This window comes from Sinocyclocheilus anshuiensis, unplaced genomic scaffold, assembly GCF_001515605.1.
Source record: "Sinocyclocheilus anshuiensis isolate Anshui unplaced genomic scaffold, SAMN03320099.WGS_v1.1 scaffold2112, whole genome shotgun sequence".
NCBI lineage: Eukaryota > Metazoa > Chordata > Actinopteri > Cypriniformes > Cyprinidae > Sinocyclocheilus > Sinocyclocheilus anshuiensis.
Genome location: NW_015546167.1, coordinates 3,299 through 23,686, shown reverse-complemented (window position 1 = coordinate 23,686; position 20,388 = coordinate 3,299). Strand labels below are relative to the sequence as shown.

Genomic DNA, 20,388 nt, shown 5'->3' with positions numbered 1-20,388 from the left:
AGACACACACACACACACACACACTCACACACAGACACACACTCACACACAGACACACACACTCACACACACACACAGACGCTTCTCTCTGTCTCTGCTTCTTCTGTAGTCCGCACAGAGCTCCAGTGAGGCCCTGATTTGCCCTTTGACCTCTGAACTCTGACCTGAGTGTGCGATCAGCTGTTAATTAACTTCCCCTCTCACCTGCGCTGGCTCTCATTGGCTTAAATAATTTATCACATGATATTTCATCTCTGACATAAAAGTATGAAAAAATATTATAGCTTATATACATATATTTTATGATATTTTATATACACCTTTTGTGTGGCTTAAAAATTATGAAAATTTTAAAATATATATACATATATATAAAAACATCAAATATCTATATAAGCTATACTATTTAGATTCTTCCTTTATATAGTGATATTTTAATTTTTTTAGATATATATTTTTTACAATGTTCATATTGTTCATCATTTTAGGATTCTTTCTGAATGTGTCCTGTGCTGTGACATGTTTAGATAGATGTTATATTTATGCATATTTTTATATGTGTTTTTTTTCATATGATATACATATATGTTTTGTGTTTAATCTTGTTGAATATGGTGATTGTGGTCATATTGTTGACATGCTGCAGTAAAGATATACCTCTCCAGAAGGAGTTTTCCAGCAGCTTGTTTCTTCTGTGTTTAATGAGAAAACGCAGCAAAGGGCAGGCGGCGTGGAAGTTTGTAATTTCATTAACTACTGTATATTTATTATATTCACAGATAACCTTTTGCTAGCAAACCCAGACTTTATTACAGATTAGTGAGCTCAAAGGTCAGATTAGCATCAGCTGGCCGCTCTGCTTCTGTTTCAGTTCATGTGAAGCGCGTGAAACACGAGCTCTGTTTGCATCCGCTGCTGTGCGTGTTTTTGTTACGGTCACTTAACATCCCTGTTATTCTGCGCGGCGCTCCGGGGCCCCGGCGGCCCTTCCCCAAAACGGACACAGGGAATGTCTTATGTTTGCCCTTTACGTCGTAATGTTTATGTGCTCGTTTATCCCACTGGTGGAGAGAGAAGCTCTGAGAAAGAGAGGCGACAGGAATAACCTTCCTCACACTCATCCTCAGTGAAGCAGGTTTTATCAAAGCACACTCTCTGTTATATGAGGTCAGTTACACTCTACCTTTTTGATTAGGGAACTCTCAATACATTTTTCATAACATATTTCACCTCAAAATTAAAAACAACCTCGTGACATTATTTCCATGACACATAAATACATGAAAAAAGAATTGCATTGCTGCATTGCAAAAACACAATTATATATGATATAATTGTTCAATTGTAAAGAAGTTTATACACACACTGCAAAAAATGGGTTTCTTACTTTGTATTTGTGTCTTGTTTTATAGAATAAATATCTAAACGTTCTTGAATCAAGATGCATTTACTTGACAGGTGAAATGACTTAAGATTTTAAGTCTTGTTTTCTAAAGGAAATAATCAAAGTTTTGTTAGTTTTTGCTTAAAACGAGCAAAAATATCTGCCAATGGGGTAAGAAAAATAATCTTGTTTTAACTACAGTTAACGCTAACTAAATGTTTATCTTTTTTTTCAGAAAACATCATCTTTTTTTCAGAAAACAAGACTTAATATCATAAATAAATGTAACCTTTAAAGTAAATGCATCTCGATTCAAGAATGTTTAGATATTTATACTAGAAAACAAGACAAAAATACTAAGAAAGAAAATCATTTTTTTGCAGTGCATTATAATATTGATAGATTGACTTTGTTTAGATGGCAAAATGAATGTTTGGAAATGTAAACTGATATTTCCTACTGACACACTCCAGCAAAAGATAGAAATAACCGACTTAAAACCATTTTTAAGCTGCTGGAAATACTAATGTTCTAATCATTTTGGCCAGCACTGTAGTAAACTAAAACTATATTAAAAATCATTAGTTGAAATAAAATAAACATTAAATGAAATAAATAAAATATACAAAATTAAATATACATTTCAGTTAGTTGTAGCTGTAGTTTCCACGCTTTCAGTTAGTTCCACACTGCAAAAACAAAACATATACGTATATATATACTTCCCCAAAACGGACACAGGGAATGTCTTATGTTTGCCCTTTACGTCGTAATGTTTATGTGCTCGTTTATCCCACTGGTGGAGAGAGAAGCTCTGAGAAAGAGAGGCGACAGGAATAACCTTCCTCACACTCATCCTCAGTGAAGCAGGTTTTATCAAAGCACACTCTCTGTTATATGAGGTCAGTTACACTCTACCTTTTTGATTAGGGAACTCTCAATACATTTTTCATAACATATTTCACCTCAAAATTAAAAACAACCTCGTGACATTATTTCCATGACACATAAATACATGAAAAAAGAATTGCATTGCTGCATTGCAAAAACACAATTATATATGATATAATTGTTCAATTGTAAAGAAGTTTATACACACACTGCAAAAAATGGGTTTCTTACTTTGTATTTGTGTCTTGTTTTATAGAATAAATATCTAAACGTTCTTGAATCAAGATGCATTTACTTGACAGGTGAAATGACTTAAGATTTTAAGTCTTGTTTTCTAAAGGAAATAATCAAAGTTTTGTTAGTTTTTGCTTAAAACGAGCAAAAATATCTGCCAATGGGGTAAGAAAAATAATCTTGTTTTAACTACAGTTAACGCTAACTAAATGTTTATCTTTTTTTTCAGAAAACATCATCTTTTTTTCAGAAAACAAGACTTAATATCATAAATAAATGTAACCTTTAAAGTAAATGCATCTCGATTCAAGAATGTTTAGATATTTATACTAGAAAACAAGACAAAAATACTAAGAAAGAAAATCATTTTTTTGCAGTGCATTATAATATTGATAGATTGACTTTGTTTAGGTTACTCTCAGGCAATTTCTGATTATTATCGATGTTGAAAACAGTCGTGCTGCACAATATTTTTGTGGAAACCTGTCAGACTTTGTTCTGTGTTTTGTGTGTGTTTTGCTCCCCATGTGCCTTCCATGCCCATATTTGGTCCTTCCCGTTCCTGTCCTTATCTGTTCCAGGTGTCCCCTTTTCAGTTCTATTGATCCCAGGTGTGTCTCGTTATCTCATCGGCATGTCATTTGTATAAATAGTGTTCCTTGTTATCAGTTCGGCGTCCAGTGTTGTTAATGTCTGTGAACGTCTTCCTTCCCGCTACATGTGATTTCCTGGTTCCCGTGATGTGATTAAAGTCTGTGTTTGGATTGTACTCCTGGTCTCCTCGTTCCTCGCTCCGTGCTCCTCCACAGTAGCGCACACATGACAAACCGTGCTACGTTTTATTTTTCAGGATTCACAGATGAACAGAAAGTTCAAAGGAACAGCATTTATTTGAAATGGAAATCTTTTGGAACATTATAAATGTCTTTACTGGCACTTTTGATTAATTGAATGCGTCCTCGCTGAATAAAAGCATTGTTTGTGTGGGCTGTACAGTAATGTTTATTCTCTCGCTCTCTCAATTCAATTCAATTCAGTTAGTTCGGAGACAACCGGACCTACGGCGGATACTGGAACGCCCCGCTGCTGCCACACAAGAGCTACAGCATCTACTATCAGGCCGTCAGCGCCGCCAACGGGGTACATGCATTCATTCCCATCAATCTGAACCAGGTCTGACTCCAGAATCAGAACGTTCTGCTGGAGTGTGTCAGTAGGAAATATCAGTTTTTGTCATTAAATATATATATATATATATATATTATGTTCTCCAGTACAAATATGTAAACATTTTTAAATCAAGATACATTTATTTGAGAATAAAAATGACTTAAAATATGAAATCTTGTTTTCTGGAAAAAATAAAATGATAAAAATTATGTTAGTTTTTGCTTAAAACAAGAAAAGAATCTGCCAATGGGGTAAGAAAATTAATCTTGTTTCAATAGGAAAACAAGATTACTTTTCTTGCTTCCTTGGAAGATATTTTTTCCTCATTTTAAGAATTTTTTTAATTTATTTTTTTAAATCAATACTTAATATCTTCAGTCATTTTGCTTCTCCAATAAATGTGTCTTGATTTCAGAATGTTAAGATATTTTGCACTGGCAGTGCAATTTTAATTTTAATTTAGTGTAGCTTGATGCACTAAAAATAACTCAATCAAAAACCGAAATAACAATGTATAAAAATGATAAAGATATATTTAAAAAAAAAAACACTAAAAATGACAGAAAACAACAACAAAATGACTCAACTTTACCTAAAACAAAAGATTAAAATATTACATTTACATTTATGTGTTAACATTATGCAACCAGTTTGTAAAAAGTAAGATGTATGTAAGCAGAGGTCATATTATAACAGGCTGATGAACATGTACAGTAGGAATGTTTGAAATCAAGTGTTTAGGTGCTTAACTTTTTCCTATCAATTGGAATAGTTCAGGTCTTGAAAGTGCATTCGGATGGAGCTCTATCATATCGGCTGATGTGTTGACATGAAGGCTTTTCAATACAATTATGGATTATTTGGGTGCATGTAAATGTAGCTACTGTAAGAGGAAACTGAGCTCAGAATGAACTTCAGATGTACATTAAAACCATGTGAGGTTGCATTTCCTAAGAAAGTTACCAGATGTATTTATTTACATGCCAAAGACTGGTTTTTACTTGCATTTGGCACTTATTCACCGCAAAAAGATTTTCTTCATCAGTATTTCTGTCTTGTTTTCCAGCACTAAATATCCTTAAATCAAGATGCATTTACTGGAGAAGCGAATGACGTAATGCTATCAAATCTTGCCTTCTGAGAAATTGATCAAAATTAAGTGAGTTTATACTTAAAACCAGAAAAAATATTTGCCAGTCGAGTCAGAAAAATACTTTTGTTTTGAGTGTCACGCGTGATGCTCGCATTAACTCGCTTTGACTTAAAGGGGTCATCGGATGCCCATTTTCCACAAGTTGATATGATTCTTTAGGGTCTTAATGAAAAGTATATAACATACTTTGGTTAAAATATCTCAATGGTAGTGTAAAAAAAACACTGTTTTTACCCTGTCAAAAACAGCTCTGTTCACAACTAGCCGTTTTGGTGAATGTCCCTTTAAATGCTAATGAGCTCTGCTGACCCCGCCCCTCTCTTCCGTACAGTGCACTGCAAAAAATGATTTTCTTACTTAGTGTAAAAAAAACACTGTTTTTACCCTGTCAAAAACAGCTCTGTTCACAGCTAGCCGTTTTGGTGAATGTCCCTTTAAATGCTAATGAGCTCTGCTGACCCCGCCCCTCTCTTCCATACGGTGCACTGCAAAAAATGATTTTCTTAGTATTTTTGTCTTGTTTTCTAGTACAAATATCTAAACATTCTTGAATCAAGATGCATTTACTTGACAGGTAAAATGACTTAAAATGATCAAAATTGTGTTTGTTTTTGCTTAAAACGAGCAAAAATATCTGCCAATGGGGTAAGAAAAATAATATTGTTTAGCCTTTGAATTAAGATTACTTTTCTTACCCCATTGGCAGATATTTTTGCTCATTTTAAGCAAAAACTAACACAATTTTGATCATTTTTTTAAGAAAACAAGACTTAATATCTTAAGTCATTTTACCTGTCAAGTAAATGCATCTTGATTCTTGATTCAAGGATGTTTAGATATTTGTACTAGAAAACAAGACAAAAATACTGAGTAAGAAAATCATTTTTTGCAGTGTGACAAGCCGTTCTCTGAGACTTTAGCCGCATTTAGCCGCGGAACTTGCCGACTAGCACATTATTAGGAAAGACGATTTGCAAAGATTCTTAAAAAAAACTTATGCTCACTTCTTCTGTAGTTGAAGCTGGATCACGAATGATTTGCGCAAACATAGACGCATTAAGGTAGAGCAGGGGGCGCATTCCCTTCAGAAACAAAGCGTAAACAAAGAGCAGCCTGGGTCTGTGTGACCTCACACAGCCAAGAATCTGAGATCGGCTTGATTTGAAAAAGGGGTTATCATTTCTCGGGATTTAGAAAAAACACTGGGTGGATTTTTAGCATTATAGGGTGGTTGTGTCCACACACTGCCAAGACACATTTCAGTTCAAACAACATGTAAAAATGAATTTTGCATCCGATGACCCCTTTAATGCATCGCTCTCTCTCACCTCTCGTCATGCTTTTAAAGAAATCACGCCGTTTGGATTGACAGTCGTGCTGCTGTAAAAGGCAGAGGAGGAGCTGGCGGCTGTAATTGATGTCCTAATTGACTGAGGATCTGTGTTTTAGCCTCCTGATGGATGCAGACAGGCACTTACCGAGACGGCCCTCGTGTCTGTCTGTTCAAGAGCTGTAATTCATTAAGTCAGGCCTTTCAGTGCCATCAGGATGTGCTGCTAAATGCACATTTGTGTTTGCTTTTCTTTATAATAGCAGGACGAGTGTTTGTTTATGTTGTCGTGAGTCTCGTTCAGCAGGTCAAAGGTCGTTCTTAGGCTCTAATGGACGGCTGGAGGTGGAAGTGTGTGTTTAAATGCCACCATACAGTGTGTGTTTAAATGCACACTGTATGGTGGCACAAACACAATCTTCCAAGCTGAAGATTAGAAAAACACTCAATGCTTGCTGGGAAACATAAAAGTTGCTGAAATGTGCAGGGCTGTTGCAAAAAAATAAAAAATCCTGTTCTTAATAAGTGTTTGTGTCTAATTTTCCAGGTAAAGCATCTAAAATTCCTTATAAGAAGATCAATTGACTGAATAAGATATTAAGTCTAGTTTTCAGATAAATTTTTTTTGTGTGCTTTTTTTCACTTTTTTTTAAATACTTAAAACAAGTGAACAAATCTGCCAGTGCAGTCAGACAAAATACACTTGCATTAAAGATACAGGCTATGAAAACAACTTTTAATATGCTATGCAGTTTTGCTTCTCAAGTAAATTTGTGTTTTTATTTTTTCATGCATTTTAAAATATTTTGTGGGAAATTAATTAATTAATTTGCAGGTTGTGTGTGTGATTTCTGGGATATTTCAGGGATGTTAAGGTTCCTAGGCAGTTGCTACGGCATTGTAACACTGTTGCACAGGTTATGGTGGTTGCTAGGGTGTTGCTAGGCTGTTCTAGAAGGGTGATAGGGTGTTCCACAGGTTCTGGTGGTTGCTAAGGTGTTGCTAGGTTGTTCTGGATGCATGCAGTTGCTAGGGGATTGGGTGCTAGGGTGTTGTTAGGGCATTGCTAGATTGTTGCACAGGTTCTGTGGTTGCTAGGTTGTTCTGGATAAGTGCTAGGGTGTTGTTAGGGCATCGTTAGACTGTTGCACAGGTTCTGTGGTTGCTAGGGTGTTGCTAGGTTGTTCTGGATAGGTGCTAGGGTGTGGTTAGGACATTGCTAGATTGTTGCACAGGTTCTGTGGTTGCTAGGTTGTTCTGGATGGGTGTTAGGGTGTTGTTAGGGCATTGTTAGACTGTTGCACAGGTTCTGTGGTTGCTAGGGTGTTGCTAGGTTGTTCTGGGTGGGTGCTAGACTGTTGCACAGGTTCTGGTGGTTGCTAGGTTGTTCTGGATGGTTACTGGGCAGTTGTCAGAAGATTGTTAAACTGTTGCACAGGTTCTGGTGGTTGCTAGGTCGTTGCTAGGTTGTTCTGGATAGGTGCTAGGGTGTTGTTAGGGCATTGTTAGACAGTTGCACAGGTTCTGTGGTTGCTAGGGCATTGCTAGGTTGTTCTGGATGGTTACTAGGCAGTTGTCAGGCCATTGCTAGACTGTTGCACAGGTTCTGGTGGTTGCTAGGGCGTTGCTAGTGCATTGCCAAAGTGTTCTGAGAGGTTACGTTTGTGTTGCTAGGTGGTTGTTGGGCTGTTTAGAAAGACCTAAAGGATGGTGGTAATTTTAACAGATGTAGTTTTAAAGCTCTAGCAAGAGTTTCAGTCTTTTGAAACACCGTTTATGTGCAATAACAGTATGCTGGCTTTGATAAACTGACAGAGCTAGAGAGCACAGCAGTCGGCATATTAAAGAACAGCAGTAATAAAGCAGAACACGGTGCTTTGTTGTTGGTGTTTGTGTAGCTGAAGACTGATGTCAGACGTTAGTTTGATTACAGGCGCTAAAGCGAGTCGTGCTCCAGGTGCTCGGACTGAACGCTCACATACAGCATTCGGCTGAAATGCACTTTTAATGCCGCAGCTGCTTAGCAGGCGTAGAAAATATATCCGCATATACATCACTGGAGTCATGCAGCAGCAGAACCAGTTACTGGACTGTTTTCATTCTGCTGACAAGAGTAAAACATTATTTACTCCTGAAGAAAACACTGGAGCCACTGGAACTTCATCAGTGAACATCACGGATGGCTGATGCACATGATACACTTCTATCAACAGATTATTAGTAGAATTTAATTTATTATAATAAAATGTAATATAATAATAATAAACAGCATTATAATTAATACTATAATCATTATAATAAATATTTATTATTATTATTATTATTTAATTTTTTCACTACTGTAAAAGCTCTGGAAAGGTTCTATTATTATTATTATTATTGTTATTATTTCATTTTTTCACTACTGTAAAAGCTCAAATGTTTTACAGTAGTGAAAAAAAAAATAACATACACAATGAACAGTCAATGGGAAAGTGCATATTTACACAATTAAGCATATAAAGTAATATAAATTAAATTAAGAATATAATTTAATATTCAAAACTGATTTTTTTTTAGCACAATTAATTTTAGAAGATCACAGAGGATGATGATAAATATCTCTGCGTATCAATCAATCAATTAATCAGTATTTATTTCTTAAGCACATTTAAAAGCAGCACATGTTGGCCAACGTAAATTATTTGTTCTATTGAATCATTCAGATGTTTGATATTTTGTATGTATTTTTGTTTTTCAGGAGACAAAAATCGACTGTGTCCGTGTCGCTACCAAAGGTAGGCATTCTAACTTATGCAAGCAGACATTGAAAATGTGATTAATTTTACACATAACATAATGCATGTAATCAGCATGACGCAGCAGTGACAAACTGAACAGATGCTGTTAGTTTTGTAGCCTGATTTGGTTTCTGAAATGGTTCACATGCATCACTTGTCCAGTCAATGTTATTAACCTTGTAAACATGCAAATAAGAACATTAACCCAGGGTTAATTACTAATCCAGGTTAAAGTAAGAGCAGTGTGAGACAAGAGACGTGACGACCCAAGATTGAAAACGAGCGTGTCTGAAGATGAAGTTCTGCATGTTCTGCTTTTGAGTGTCTGTTGTGCAGGTTTTCAGTAACTGCTTGTTTTCTTCTCTTTCTTCTGTTTGTTTCTCCTCTCTCTCTCTCTCTCTCTCTCTCTGTCACACACACACTGGTTCTATCTCTGTCTTTCTGCATGTGTGTGGATCTTGTTCTTGCAGCTGCTATCTTGGTGACGCAGCTCACCACTCCTTACGTTCGCATCGCTCCGGCCGCTGGAGACAATCGGCTAACAGGTCAGAAACTCACTCATTCACTGTATATGTGTGTGGATGAATTTGAATCTGTCTCTAGCATAATCTTAGCAGAGATAAAGCGCTGATGACATCATCTTGTTCAAGTTTTTTTTGACCAATCAGATTCTCTCTAGGATCAATGTTATTTTTGTATTGTTGATAGTTGTTATTGATATTTTGAAATAATTTTTCAATTTTCCATCTTTATTTTAATTTAATTAAAAGTTTTAGTAATTTTTTTAAAATATGTCTAATTGTCTATATAGTTTTTATTCATTTTTATATCAGTTTTAGTTTTTGTTATTTTAGTACTTTAAGTTAAACCAAATGAAAATGCTAAATGTTGTCTAGGTAACTAGGTGAAATAAAATAAGTTTAAGTTTTTTTTTATTTTATTTCAGTTTTTTTTTTTTCTTATTTCAAAGTTTTTTATGGTTTTAGTTAACGATAATAACCAAATGAGCCTCCACCAACCCAATGTCCTCTTTTAGTAAGAAGTATGTCAAAACAGGAAAGAAATATGCGCCCATTGTTTGAGTTTTTTTAAACGTATGATGCTAAACGTGAATTTAGTTGTTTTTAAGTCCATAAAATCTCTCAGGCAAACGTTTCTTTAAACACACACATATCTCTTTCATTTGTCATCACAAACTCTCTCTGTCATTATCAGACTGATGTGCATGAGCTGCATTTATTGAATTGTGTTACAGTATCTCACAGAAGTGAGTACACCCCTCACATTTTTGTAAACACTACTTTACATTGTAGCAAAGTGTCATTTCTTGAGTGTTGTCACATGAAAAGATATAATAAATATTTACAAAAATGTGAGGGGTGTACTCACCTCTGTGAGATACTGTATATTCAAGGTTAAAACAGACCCAATATTTGTAAGGTTTGATTATATCAGCGGATGAATGTGGTTCTTCAGATTCTGCAAACACATTCACTGACAAACAAAGAGAAAAAATTCTGGAACTTGAATTAATTAAAAGAGAAACACAACTGTATTTCCTGTGTTTACTACTGAAGCAGGAAGTTAAGGGTTCTGGCCCCATCCCTGAGCAGGAAATGATGTCATCAGTATTCTGTACATTTTTAATCTGCTGCTCTATTTTATTTGATCAGTGCACACTTTCAGTCGTACACCAGCATATAGATGATGTTAGATAACAATGAAATGTTATGTTTAAATATGAAATGAGGCATTATCTAATCAAATATGCACTGATTTGCAAACATTTCCAGAACAAATCTGGACACTGGATAAAGCCAAGATTAAAATTCTTGTTTGATTTTGTTGACAATATTAGATTTAAAGGCTTTTACTGATGGGATTTTATATTTCTCGTTTTATCACTCCACAAATCAGAAAACACTGTCAACAGACAGAAAATAATTCATTTTTACCATGTTTTTAGGAATAAATGTTGAATAAATAAATGTGAATGATATATGAACAAACCCCTCAGTAAAAACCTTCAGAATATAGATTGGAATAAAACTCTACAATTTGGAATTTATACGTGTTGCTGAAGTGGGGGAAAAAACTCATTTGCCTTTAAAGATTTGCATTTTTACCATGTTTTTAGGAATAAATGTTGAATAAATAAATGTGAATGATATATGAACAAACCCCTCAGTAAAAACCTTCAGAATATAGAGAGGAATAAACCTCTAAGTTTGGTGTATGTAAGTGTTACTAAAGTGGAGAAAAAAAAACTTTTAAAGATATATATTGTAACTGAAATCTACAGATGCAAATGGATAAAGTGCAATAAAATAAACACTTTTTCATTGTTTTCTTTCCACTAGTCTGAATGAAGACATGTTATGGAAGCAAAATAGATCAAAATATCTAAATTGAGCCGTGCATGAAGTGTAGTGTCTTGCCTCAAACAATCTTCTGTATGACCTTTGACCTTTGGTTGATCTCAGGCGCGGCGACGCACAAACCCAACGCAGTGGAGCCGGAGAAACAGACCGACCACACGGTGAAGATCGCCGGCGTCATCGCAGGAATACTGCTCTTCGTCATCATCTTCCTCGGCGTGGTGCTGCTCATGAAGAAACGGTAAGAACCTCAACACACACACACACACACACACACACAGTGAAGATGAGTTACACTGACTTCACCACGGTTAAGGGTGATGACACATCAGAAAGTACAGTTAACCAAAGTTTGGACATACGTGACTCAGTTCATGTTAAAAACCTTTAATCTAAAGACCTCTCCTTAAATGTGTGAAATTACACTCAAAACATATTTAGGCTAAAATGTAAGATTTATGTATTTGAATTGCATTCAAATTTTCTATTCATTCAGATGACAAAGTTTTAACATAAACACTTATAAACTTAATATGATGCTTGTTGATATTTGTCAGTCATACATTATTGAAAGAGGCCAAATTTCTGTAATAGTGCTATTAATCTGAAAATGTTTTAAATACACAATTACTAGGTTTATATATTTATCATCAAATAATTAATAATATCGTTAAATCTCATACATTTCAACTGATTGAATATTGCTTGTTCCACAGCTAGTCATATTTTAACCATGCTCATACTTTTTAACCATGTTTTTACTTGGTTTTAAATGAACAAGTATTATTGTTTTTACAATGAACAGATTTATGCATAAATAAATGCATTTTAAAAATGTGATTTTTAAATAAAATCAAATAGATGCAAATAGTTAATCATAAACTATGCCATTCTTTTTGGGAATGCAGTGTTTCATATGTAGTTTATGTTAAATCTAATCCAAATTCATGAAAATTATTATATGCAATTGAAATAAATGCTACATTATGCCTCACATAGGACAAAGAGGATTAAGATGTGAAGCAATTCAAATACATAAATCTTAAATTTAGGCCTAAATATTTTTTTGTTTGTTTGTTTAGTTTTGCGCTAGTGTGTAGGTGAGGTACATTGAATCGCTGACACGAGAGAATAGTTTAGTCTAGCCTTTAATGGGGATGGCCAACACAACAACAACAACAACAAGCACACGTGGGTCATCGGGGTTACGAACAACGTCAGGAGTCACGTCACGATCCACGTCAAACTTCGCATACTGGCACCGCCCATTTTCCCTCCAGAACATACCCCCTCTTCTAAGGCACCTGTGGACGTTTGAAACAGACAAAAAAGGGGAGAAACAAAAAGGTGACATGTGACAACACAAGATGAATCAATGGAACCATCTGTCTAGTGCCAACAGCACGGCAGGTCCTTATGGAGCCTTACAGAACACCAAATGCAAAGCATCAACACAACTTCCTTAAAGCAAAGCAAGGATACGGGTGAAGGAAGCCCATCTAGTGCAGCTCATAATCCTTTAACTTGTCGGGAAACCGACGGAGACGGCTTGTTAATCTGTTAAGCGAACCCTATAAGAAGCACGCCGCAACTGGGAACCCCTAAACTTATGGACGTTGCACCACGTCCCGTCTGAACTAAGCACAAGATATCTGATTCGAGCCTGTGACTTGTTACGGTCACTATACAAATACACAAGATCGCCAGGGCAAATATCAAGGCTAAGTGCACCCCGACTCAGTGGAGCTTTAGCTTTAACACTGTGGGGGTGGTTAGCCAGGCGTTGCGCATGCTGCAACGCAATCAGTTCCCGGTCATGCACCAGTAACTGTTCGAGAGAGAACGGCTATTTAGCCGAGCAGCAGCTACAGACAACAGCAAGGGGGTGACGACCCCACAGTGTGGTTCTAGTTGCAAAATCTCGCCCTGTAGCTCCTGGATGGCCTTTTCGGCCACCGGATTTTTGTTGATATTTTTAGCATCGCCAACCTCAATGGCCAGCCTGTATTGAGTAAGCACTGTGTCCTTGGCCAGTGCTTAAAAACCTGGTTCTGGGTCAGTTCTAACTATAGCAAAGGGGCCACAATCTCAGGTGGATAACAGCTGGATTGCTCCACTGCGAACACAGGGGACTTCGCCAGTGCGGCACATTGGTGACATCCCTTACTGGTAAGCTGGATGGCCGAATCCATGTCCAGCGCGTAGAAGTACCGGCCAATAACAAGTCTCAACTGGTGAGCCGAGGTCTGATCTAACCTAATGTGCAATGACATAAGCAACCCATGCAGTACTGACCTCGGAACAACGATGCATTCGGTAGTGTTTGACAGTGGTGTGTCACACCGCACAACTAACAGCCCATCACTTGCTAAGGTAGCAGTATTTAAATACCGTTTCACATCTTTGACATTGGTAACTCTCTTGGAAGGGCGTGTACCCTGCCGAAGATGTGGAGGTCTGGACACTCAGCCTGAATAGACACCCACATGGCTCTATTGGCAAAGGGCACCTTTTGAGCTCCCCGCAAGATGTCGGCAACGTCAGTACGGCACACGACAGAGACCATGGATTCACAGACGAAGCTACACACCTGACCTGCCGGACTGTCACATTGTGCAGAATGGCGACTAGCATAATCTGAAGGGAGAATAACAGCCCCAGCAACATGACGAACAGAGACCTGAAAGCAGCTTGCAGTAGACAAGAAAGTAGTAACGCGTGGGCTCGCAGAAAATTCCCACCTACACAGCTTCTCAAACGCCTGTACGCATGGTTTACTGTCAGTGAGCACACACGCCTTCTGTGATGACTGAATAATACATGGACCAAAATGCTTCAGGGCAGCGGCTAAAGCTAGGGCCTCAATCTCACAGGGAAGCCAATTGATCTGATTTTTGCGAAGCTTAGCGCTAAAATGTCCGGCGATCAGCAACTTTTCCTCCCTTGTAACATATATTGCTGCGCCCACCATGAGTGACAATCCAAAGTTGATCATCAGGTTGTGATATTGTCATAGTGCAACTAGTGGATAACGCCTGCTGAGCCCTTTGAAAACACTGGAGGAGCTCGTCTGACCACACAACTGCAGCCGTCAACTCACCACCAGTGACCATGTTGTCGAAGCGGGCAAGGATCGACACACAACACTTAAGAACACGAGCTAGGACTTTATACGCACCAATAAAGGACTGTAGGCCACTAACAGTCGCTGGAGGGGTGCACGAGGCCAATGATGCAATGCAGTGCGAACTGGCACGAATAGTACCCTGACTCCAGACCAACATTTTGCCCCAACTGGGGCAACAACCGTCTTACTGGGAGATAAGCACAGATTGCATGCCTGGAGAGCCACACTGCAAGAAGATCCTCAAGGGTATCGGCACCACAGAACAGGTCATCAGCGCCATTTTAGCCCCTAAACTGTAAACTGAAGACCTCATCAAATTCCCTATAGACCTCCCGAAATGTATCTCTAATGTCCGCCGTCATAATGCCATTGGGGTCTAATGAGATGAGGTCAGAGGATAGTGTTGTACTGTGCATACTGGGCTTGCGAGCGACAGCTTGAGGAACTTCCAACTGGGCTTTTTCAGTTTGGGACTCCGGTATGTAGGTCATTCGAACACGGCATACATGATCATGTTTTCTAATGCCCTGTAGTGCGTCAGTCAGATTGGGAATTCTGATTTTTCAGAATACCCCAAAAAAACAACGATGGAGCAAACCAGTGTGCACAGTCCTGTGAGGTGAGGTACATTGAATCGCTAATGAATCTAGACAAAGCTCATGTGTTTATTTGTCACGTTTTGATCTGCACATACTGTACATTAGTATTACATTTCCATGCATACATTCCCTAGTGAAAAAAAATATAATAAAATGTATTTAAAATGCATTTATTTCATGCTAAGTATGCTACAAATACATTTACATATTTATGTACTGATAAAAAATGCCCTGCAATTGTACTTTTACTATACTAAACTAGTATACTTAAAGCCTGCTAAATTGGAATAACTAATTTTGTACTTAATGCACTTGAATTGTGCAGAAGTAGTGCTAAAGTCCAACTAAAGATGCACTTAGTATATTTATGCTAAAGTGGAACTATTGCAAGTGTACTTTAGGTAGCCTACACTTTAAATATTTTGCATTTAAAGGCCGATATTATTCAAAGACCACACAACCTTAATCAATATTGACATTAAAACACATTTTAGGCTTAATATTAAGAAATGTGCTTTGTGCACAAGTAGTACTCCAAATAAAGTCTCGAGCGACATGTCACTAAATATGTTAATAGATTTGAACTATACTTAGTATGAAATAAATGCTTTTTAAATATATTACTTTTTTACTAGGGTTTGACTGATGCTTTTTTCCAAAACGAATTAAATTGCATTCAGGCTTTACGTGTTTTCAATGCATGCATTCCCTGGAAATCCAAGAAGCTACAGGAAGAAACTCTGTTATTTCAGTCCTGTGACTATTATTCTAACCTGTGCATTAATATTAACGAGGAAGGAGCAGATGTGTCCAAACTTTCGTCTCAGTCAGATCAGGACTTTGTGGAAAACCGCAGAGAGCCAATCAGATTGTCTGGAGTTTAACCGCAGATATTAATAATAGATTTTCCTCCCGATTTCTACCTGACCTTTCATCCGCATTGTCTATGCGACACTGAATTATTAATCTAATTATGTTGATAAGCCTGGTTAAAATGCTGTGTAATGGCCTGATAAAGAGCCGTTCTCCCGATGACCCTGCATCTAAAATATGAATTACATATAGTTTTAGACTGTGAGACTCATACATGTCTATCTAAACGTCACACACAGTTCTGTCTGTTGTCATCATCTCTGTAATACAGAGTTTGCATTATTAAAATGCAGTTATATTAACATAATATTAATTGAAATGCTATAAAAACACAAAAAATTAAGCTGCATAACATTAAACTGACAACTCTTTTGGGTTAATCTGTATTTTTTAAGGAGTGAGAGAGGTTGAGAAGCGCTGCTGTAAAGTCATCCGTTCTGTTTCTGAATGTTGTTTGCATGAAGAGACGGGTTTATTTCACACACGCGTGTTCAATAATCCCAAACACCGGATTCACCAGATTTCCCTCCCGGAGAGATGAGCGCTGATCACTCCGCAGACATTTTAATTGAATCCCGTTCAATATGCTTTAATCAGATGAACGAGCGCGATTGAATCTCTCGCATCTATTTGGTTTAATTTGCTGAATTAGATTAGAACGTGAGGAGAACATGCTAATTCCTCATTTAAGGCCGAGAGCACGCTCTGGACGCTGCATCTGGTCATTCACAGAGCAAATGTTTTCATACTCCTCTAATTACATCCTGAAAAAATAGGAGATGCACTGAGGAAGGTGAATTAATGTTGGTTTTATTGCTAATGTACAGTGTGTTCTGATGTATCTGTGCTCTGACTGACCTTTCACACATGACATCGTCCTCATAAAGACTTATTAATGCACATATGAATGCTCACAGACAGATTATAGATGAAGAGCAGCTACATCTGTTATAATCTACCAGTTCACAGTAAGAAAGAAGTCTCTTCTGCTCAGCAGAGCTGCATTTATTTGATCATGAATGCAGTAAAAATGTGAAATATTATTAGAATGTAAACCAGCTGTTTTCTATGTGAATATGTGTTAAACTGTAATGTATTTCTGTGATGCGCAGCTGTATTTTCAGCATCATTACTCCAGTCTTCAGTGTCACATGATCTTCAGAAATCATTCTAATATGCTGATTTGCTGCTCAACAAACATTTCTGATTATTATTAATGTTGAAAACAGTTGTGCTGCACAATATTTCCGTGGAAACCATGATTCACTACCAAAAACAAATTATTTTATTCACAGAGGATGCATTAAATTGATCAAAAGTGACAGTAAAGACATTTATAATGTTAGAAAACATTTCTTTTTCAAATAAATGCTGTTCTTCTGAACTTTCTGTTCATCTGTGAATCCTGGAAAATAAAATGCATCACGCTTTTCACAAAAATATTTAGCAGCTCGACTGTTTTCAACATTGATAATACTAATTAAAAAAGATTAAATAAATGATTGAATAAATGAATATTCAATTCAGTATTTGATTACTAATATATATTTTTAATTATAAATAAAATTCAATAATTTTAATTAAGAATATAAATTCTAAATTATTATAATTATGTAAATATTAATTAATTGTAAATATGAATGTTATTAATGTATTTAAGAACTTTCAAACGTACTTTTTTATTTTTTTATATAATTTGTAATTTTAATTAAATGTAAATATTAATATACATTTTTTATTAAAAAAATAATGTACATATAAATTAATTTTAAGTTAATATAAATGTATGTTCAATTTGAAATCAGCTAATCAGAATGATTTCTGAATATCATGTGACACTGAAGACTGGAGTAATGATGCTGAAAATGAAATAAATTACATTTTTAACACATATTCACATAGAAAACAGCTGTTTTACATTGTAATAATATTTCACTGTTTTTACTGTATTTTTGATCAAATAAATGCAGCCTCGGTGAGCAGAAGAGGCTTCTTCAATCTAGTGTATGTTAGTTTTGAATCAGCTATTGATCCACTCGGACAAAAACAAACTCACACAGTCCAACCAAAACGTATTCAGACACCTTCAACATTTCTCACTTTATCACAGTTTATTCACTATAGTTTAGAAAACGGTAATAAAATATGACAAGAACAAATTCATCTTGATAATGTCAGATAACTTTGATAGAGATGTATGTAATGAATTCGGTTGAATACCAAGCAGTGCTTCATTTTGTTCAGTCTGTGGTGTAAAAATATCATGTTAGCAATTAAAGAAAAACACTTCAGCAAAACAATCATTTTTGATCCAGTAGTCTACTGTATGAAGACTTTTTGAGTGTAATATGTCACAGTTTACTTTATTTTGCTCTCCTCACTTACATAAATGAACTACAGTGTCCTGCACACACTAGTAAATAAACATCAACAATTATATATCTGCTGTCTGAATAGGTTTTGGTTTGAGTGTACTGTATATAAGTCATATGCCGCTCTGATTGGTCAGCTTGAGTCACATGGGTTCATCTCTCTCTCACGAATGCCACCATGTCTGCTTCTGTTCATTTTCTATCATCTCGTAACATTAATATTTTTTACTTTTTCTTTCCTTCCATCTTCATCTTCCCCTCCACTGCTTAAACCCCTCCACCACCTCACTGGGCAGGAGAACCTATCAGTCCTACACTTACTACCTGTGAGTAAAACACCTTTGTACACTGTTAGTGCCGTGCTATGCTCGACCTGCATGACTCCAGGGCTCCAGAGTTAACATCCAGCCCTGCATTTCAATCCCAGAGCGTTATCTGTAATTATGATCTTCAGCTGATATTGCTTATTGATGTGATCGTCCATCATCTGTCTGTGAATGTCAGAGCCTTGATATGATTACTGATGGTTCGTCTGCAGTCGATGTGATTGAGCGTTGTAGCTTGTAGATTATTAGAAGAACCACTTTCCCAAGGAAACTTCTCCTTGTCTTTCTGTTGCCCAGCTCAGGGAAGGGAAACGTGCTTTTCCCAAACCTGGAATTACCCTTCGTCTCATAAATCATCATCATCATCATCATCATCATCATCATTATTAATCGCAGTCGTCACATGCTTCCGGCGTTTGGCTCCAGTTTTCCTGCATGGTTGGTGTGCGTTGCATGAAGTGCATCATCCTCATGTTTAATGAATGCTTGATCTGTGCTGTTTGTTTGTTTATTTGGAATTTTGTTCAGACCAGAGCCATTTATTAAAAAAGTAACTAGTACCATTCGAAAATACTGCGCTACAGAAAATAAACAATTTAGCTCTTTTGTGAGATTGAATGCAGCCATGAGTTTCTATTTTCATTTTAATTCAAGTTTTAGTTTGTCATTTTTATTAGGTTTTGTTTTAGTTTTTCTTTTCTTTTTTATTTCAGTTTTAGTTTTAGTAATAATTTTAGCGCTTCAACTTAAACTTATTTTATTTCAGTAACTGCCAGGACAACATTATAACTTTTATAAGTTTTTTATTGAATCTATTTTATTTTATTTATTTTTATTTTTTCAAATATATTTTCAGTTTTCATTTTAATTTTAGTTCAAGTTTTAGTATTTGTATGTGCTTTTTCCATTTTTATTAGTTTTTTATTATTATTTTTCTATTTATCTTTTATTTCAGTTTTAGTAATTTTAATACTTCAACTATTCAACTAAATTATTTTATTTCAGTTAGTGTCAGGCATGTAATTTTGATTAAGTTTAAGTTTTATATTTAATCAAATGTTTTATTTTATTTATTAAAAGGTTTTTATACATATTTTCAGTTTTCATTTTAATTTGATGTGTTTTTGTCATTTTTATTTTTTATTTTTTATTTCTATTTATCTTTGTTTTTTTATTTCCATTGTAGTTTTAGTCATTTTAGTATTTCAAATTAATCTTATTTTATTTCAGTTAGAGTTAGGACAACATTTGATTTTTGTTCAGGTTTTAGTTCATTATTAATCTAATATTTATATTTTATTTCACCTTTTATTAACAAAAATTATTTTTATAGTTTCAGTTTATAACACACAGTCAGTGTCTGATTACAGAATCAATAACTCTTATAAACCTTTTTTTAATAAATGAGTGAAAGGGAATTACTGTAACAATCTGACCCACTCATTGAATCAACAGAAGTGTCTCTTATCACTTGACTACAAGTTTTTATTTTTGCGATACAGAAATTAATTTTGTTGCAATAGATACTTTAAAACACTCACACACACACACACACACACTCACATACACTCACATTAATATTTATATTATTTTATATAATTGTATATAATTTAGCTTTTCATTAATTCACAAAAAATAAAAAGTAGATTTAAAAAAAAATTAAATTAGTTTTTCTTTTAGTTAATGAATTTTTCTTTATTTTTATACTTTTATTTTTCATTTTAATTTTAGTTAGTTTTAGTACACTCTAAAAAATGCTGGGTTGTTTCAA

At 35.6% G+C, this 20,388-nt stretch overlaps 1 protein-coding gene across 1 annotated transcript in view; it reads left to right on the top strand.

Annotated features, from left to right (window-relative positions):
• Positions 1 to 18,663, top strand: part of LOC107701376 (receptor-type tyrosine-protein phosphatase mu-like) — a gene marked incomplete at its 5' end in the record, with an annotated part of 59,192 nt that extends 40,529 nt beyond the window's left edge. The window contains 5 exons of the mRNA XM_016503374.1: positions 3,551 to 3,649; positions 8,903 to 8,939; positions 9,413 to 9,487; positions 11,426 to 11,561; positions 18,588 to 18,663. Of these exons, the coding sequence (XP_016358860.1) occupies positions 3,551 to 3,649; positions 8,903 to 8,939; positions 9,413 to 9,487; positions 11,426 to 11,561; positions 18,588 to 18,621 (381 nt within the window). The remainder of the gene's footprint in view (positions 1 to 3,550; positions 3,650 to 8,902; positions 8,940 to 9,412; positions 9,488 to 11,425; positions 11,562 to 18,587) is intronic.
• Positions 18,664 to 20,388: the final 1,725 nt, after the last annotated feature.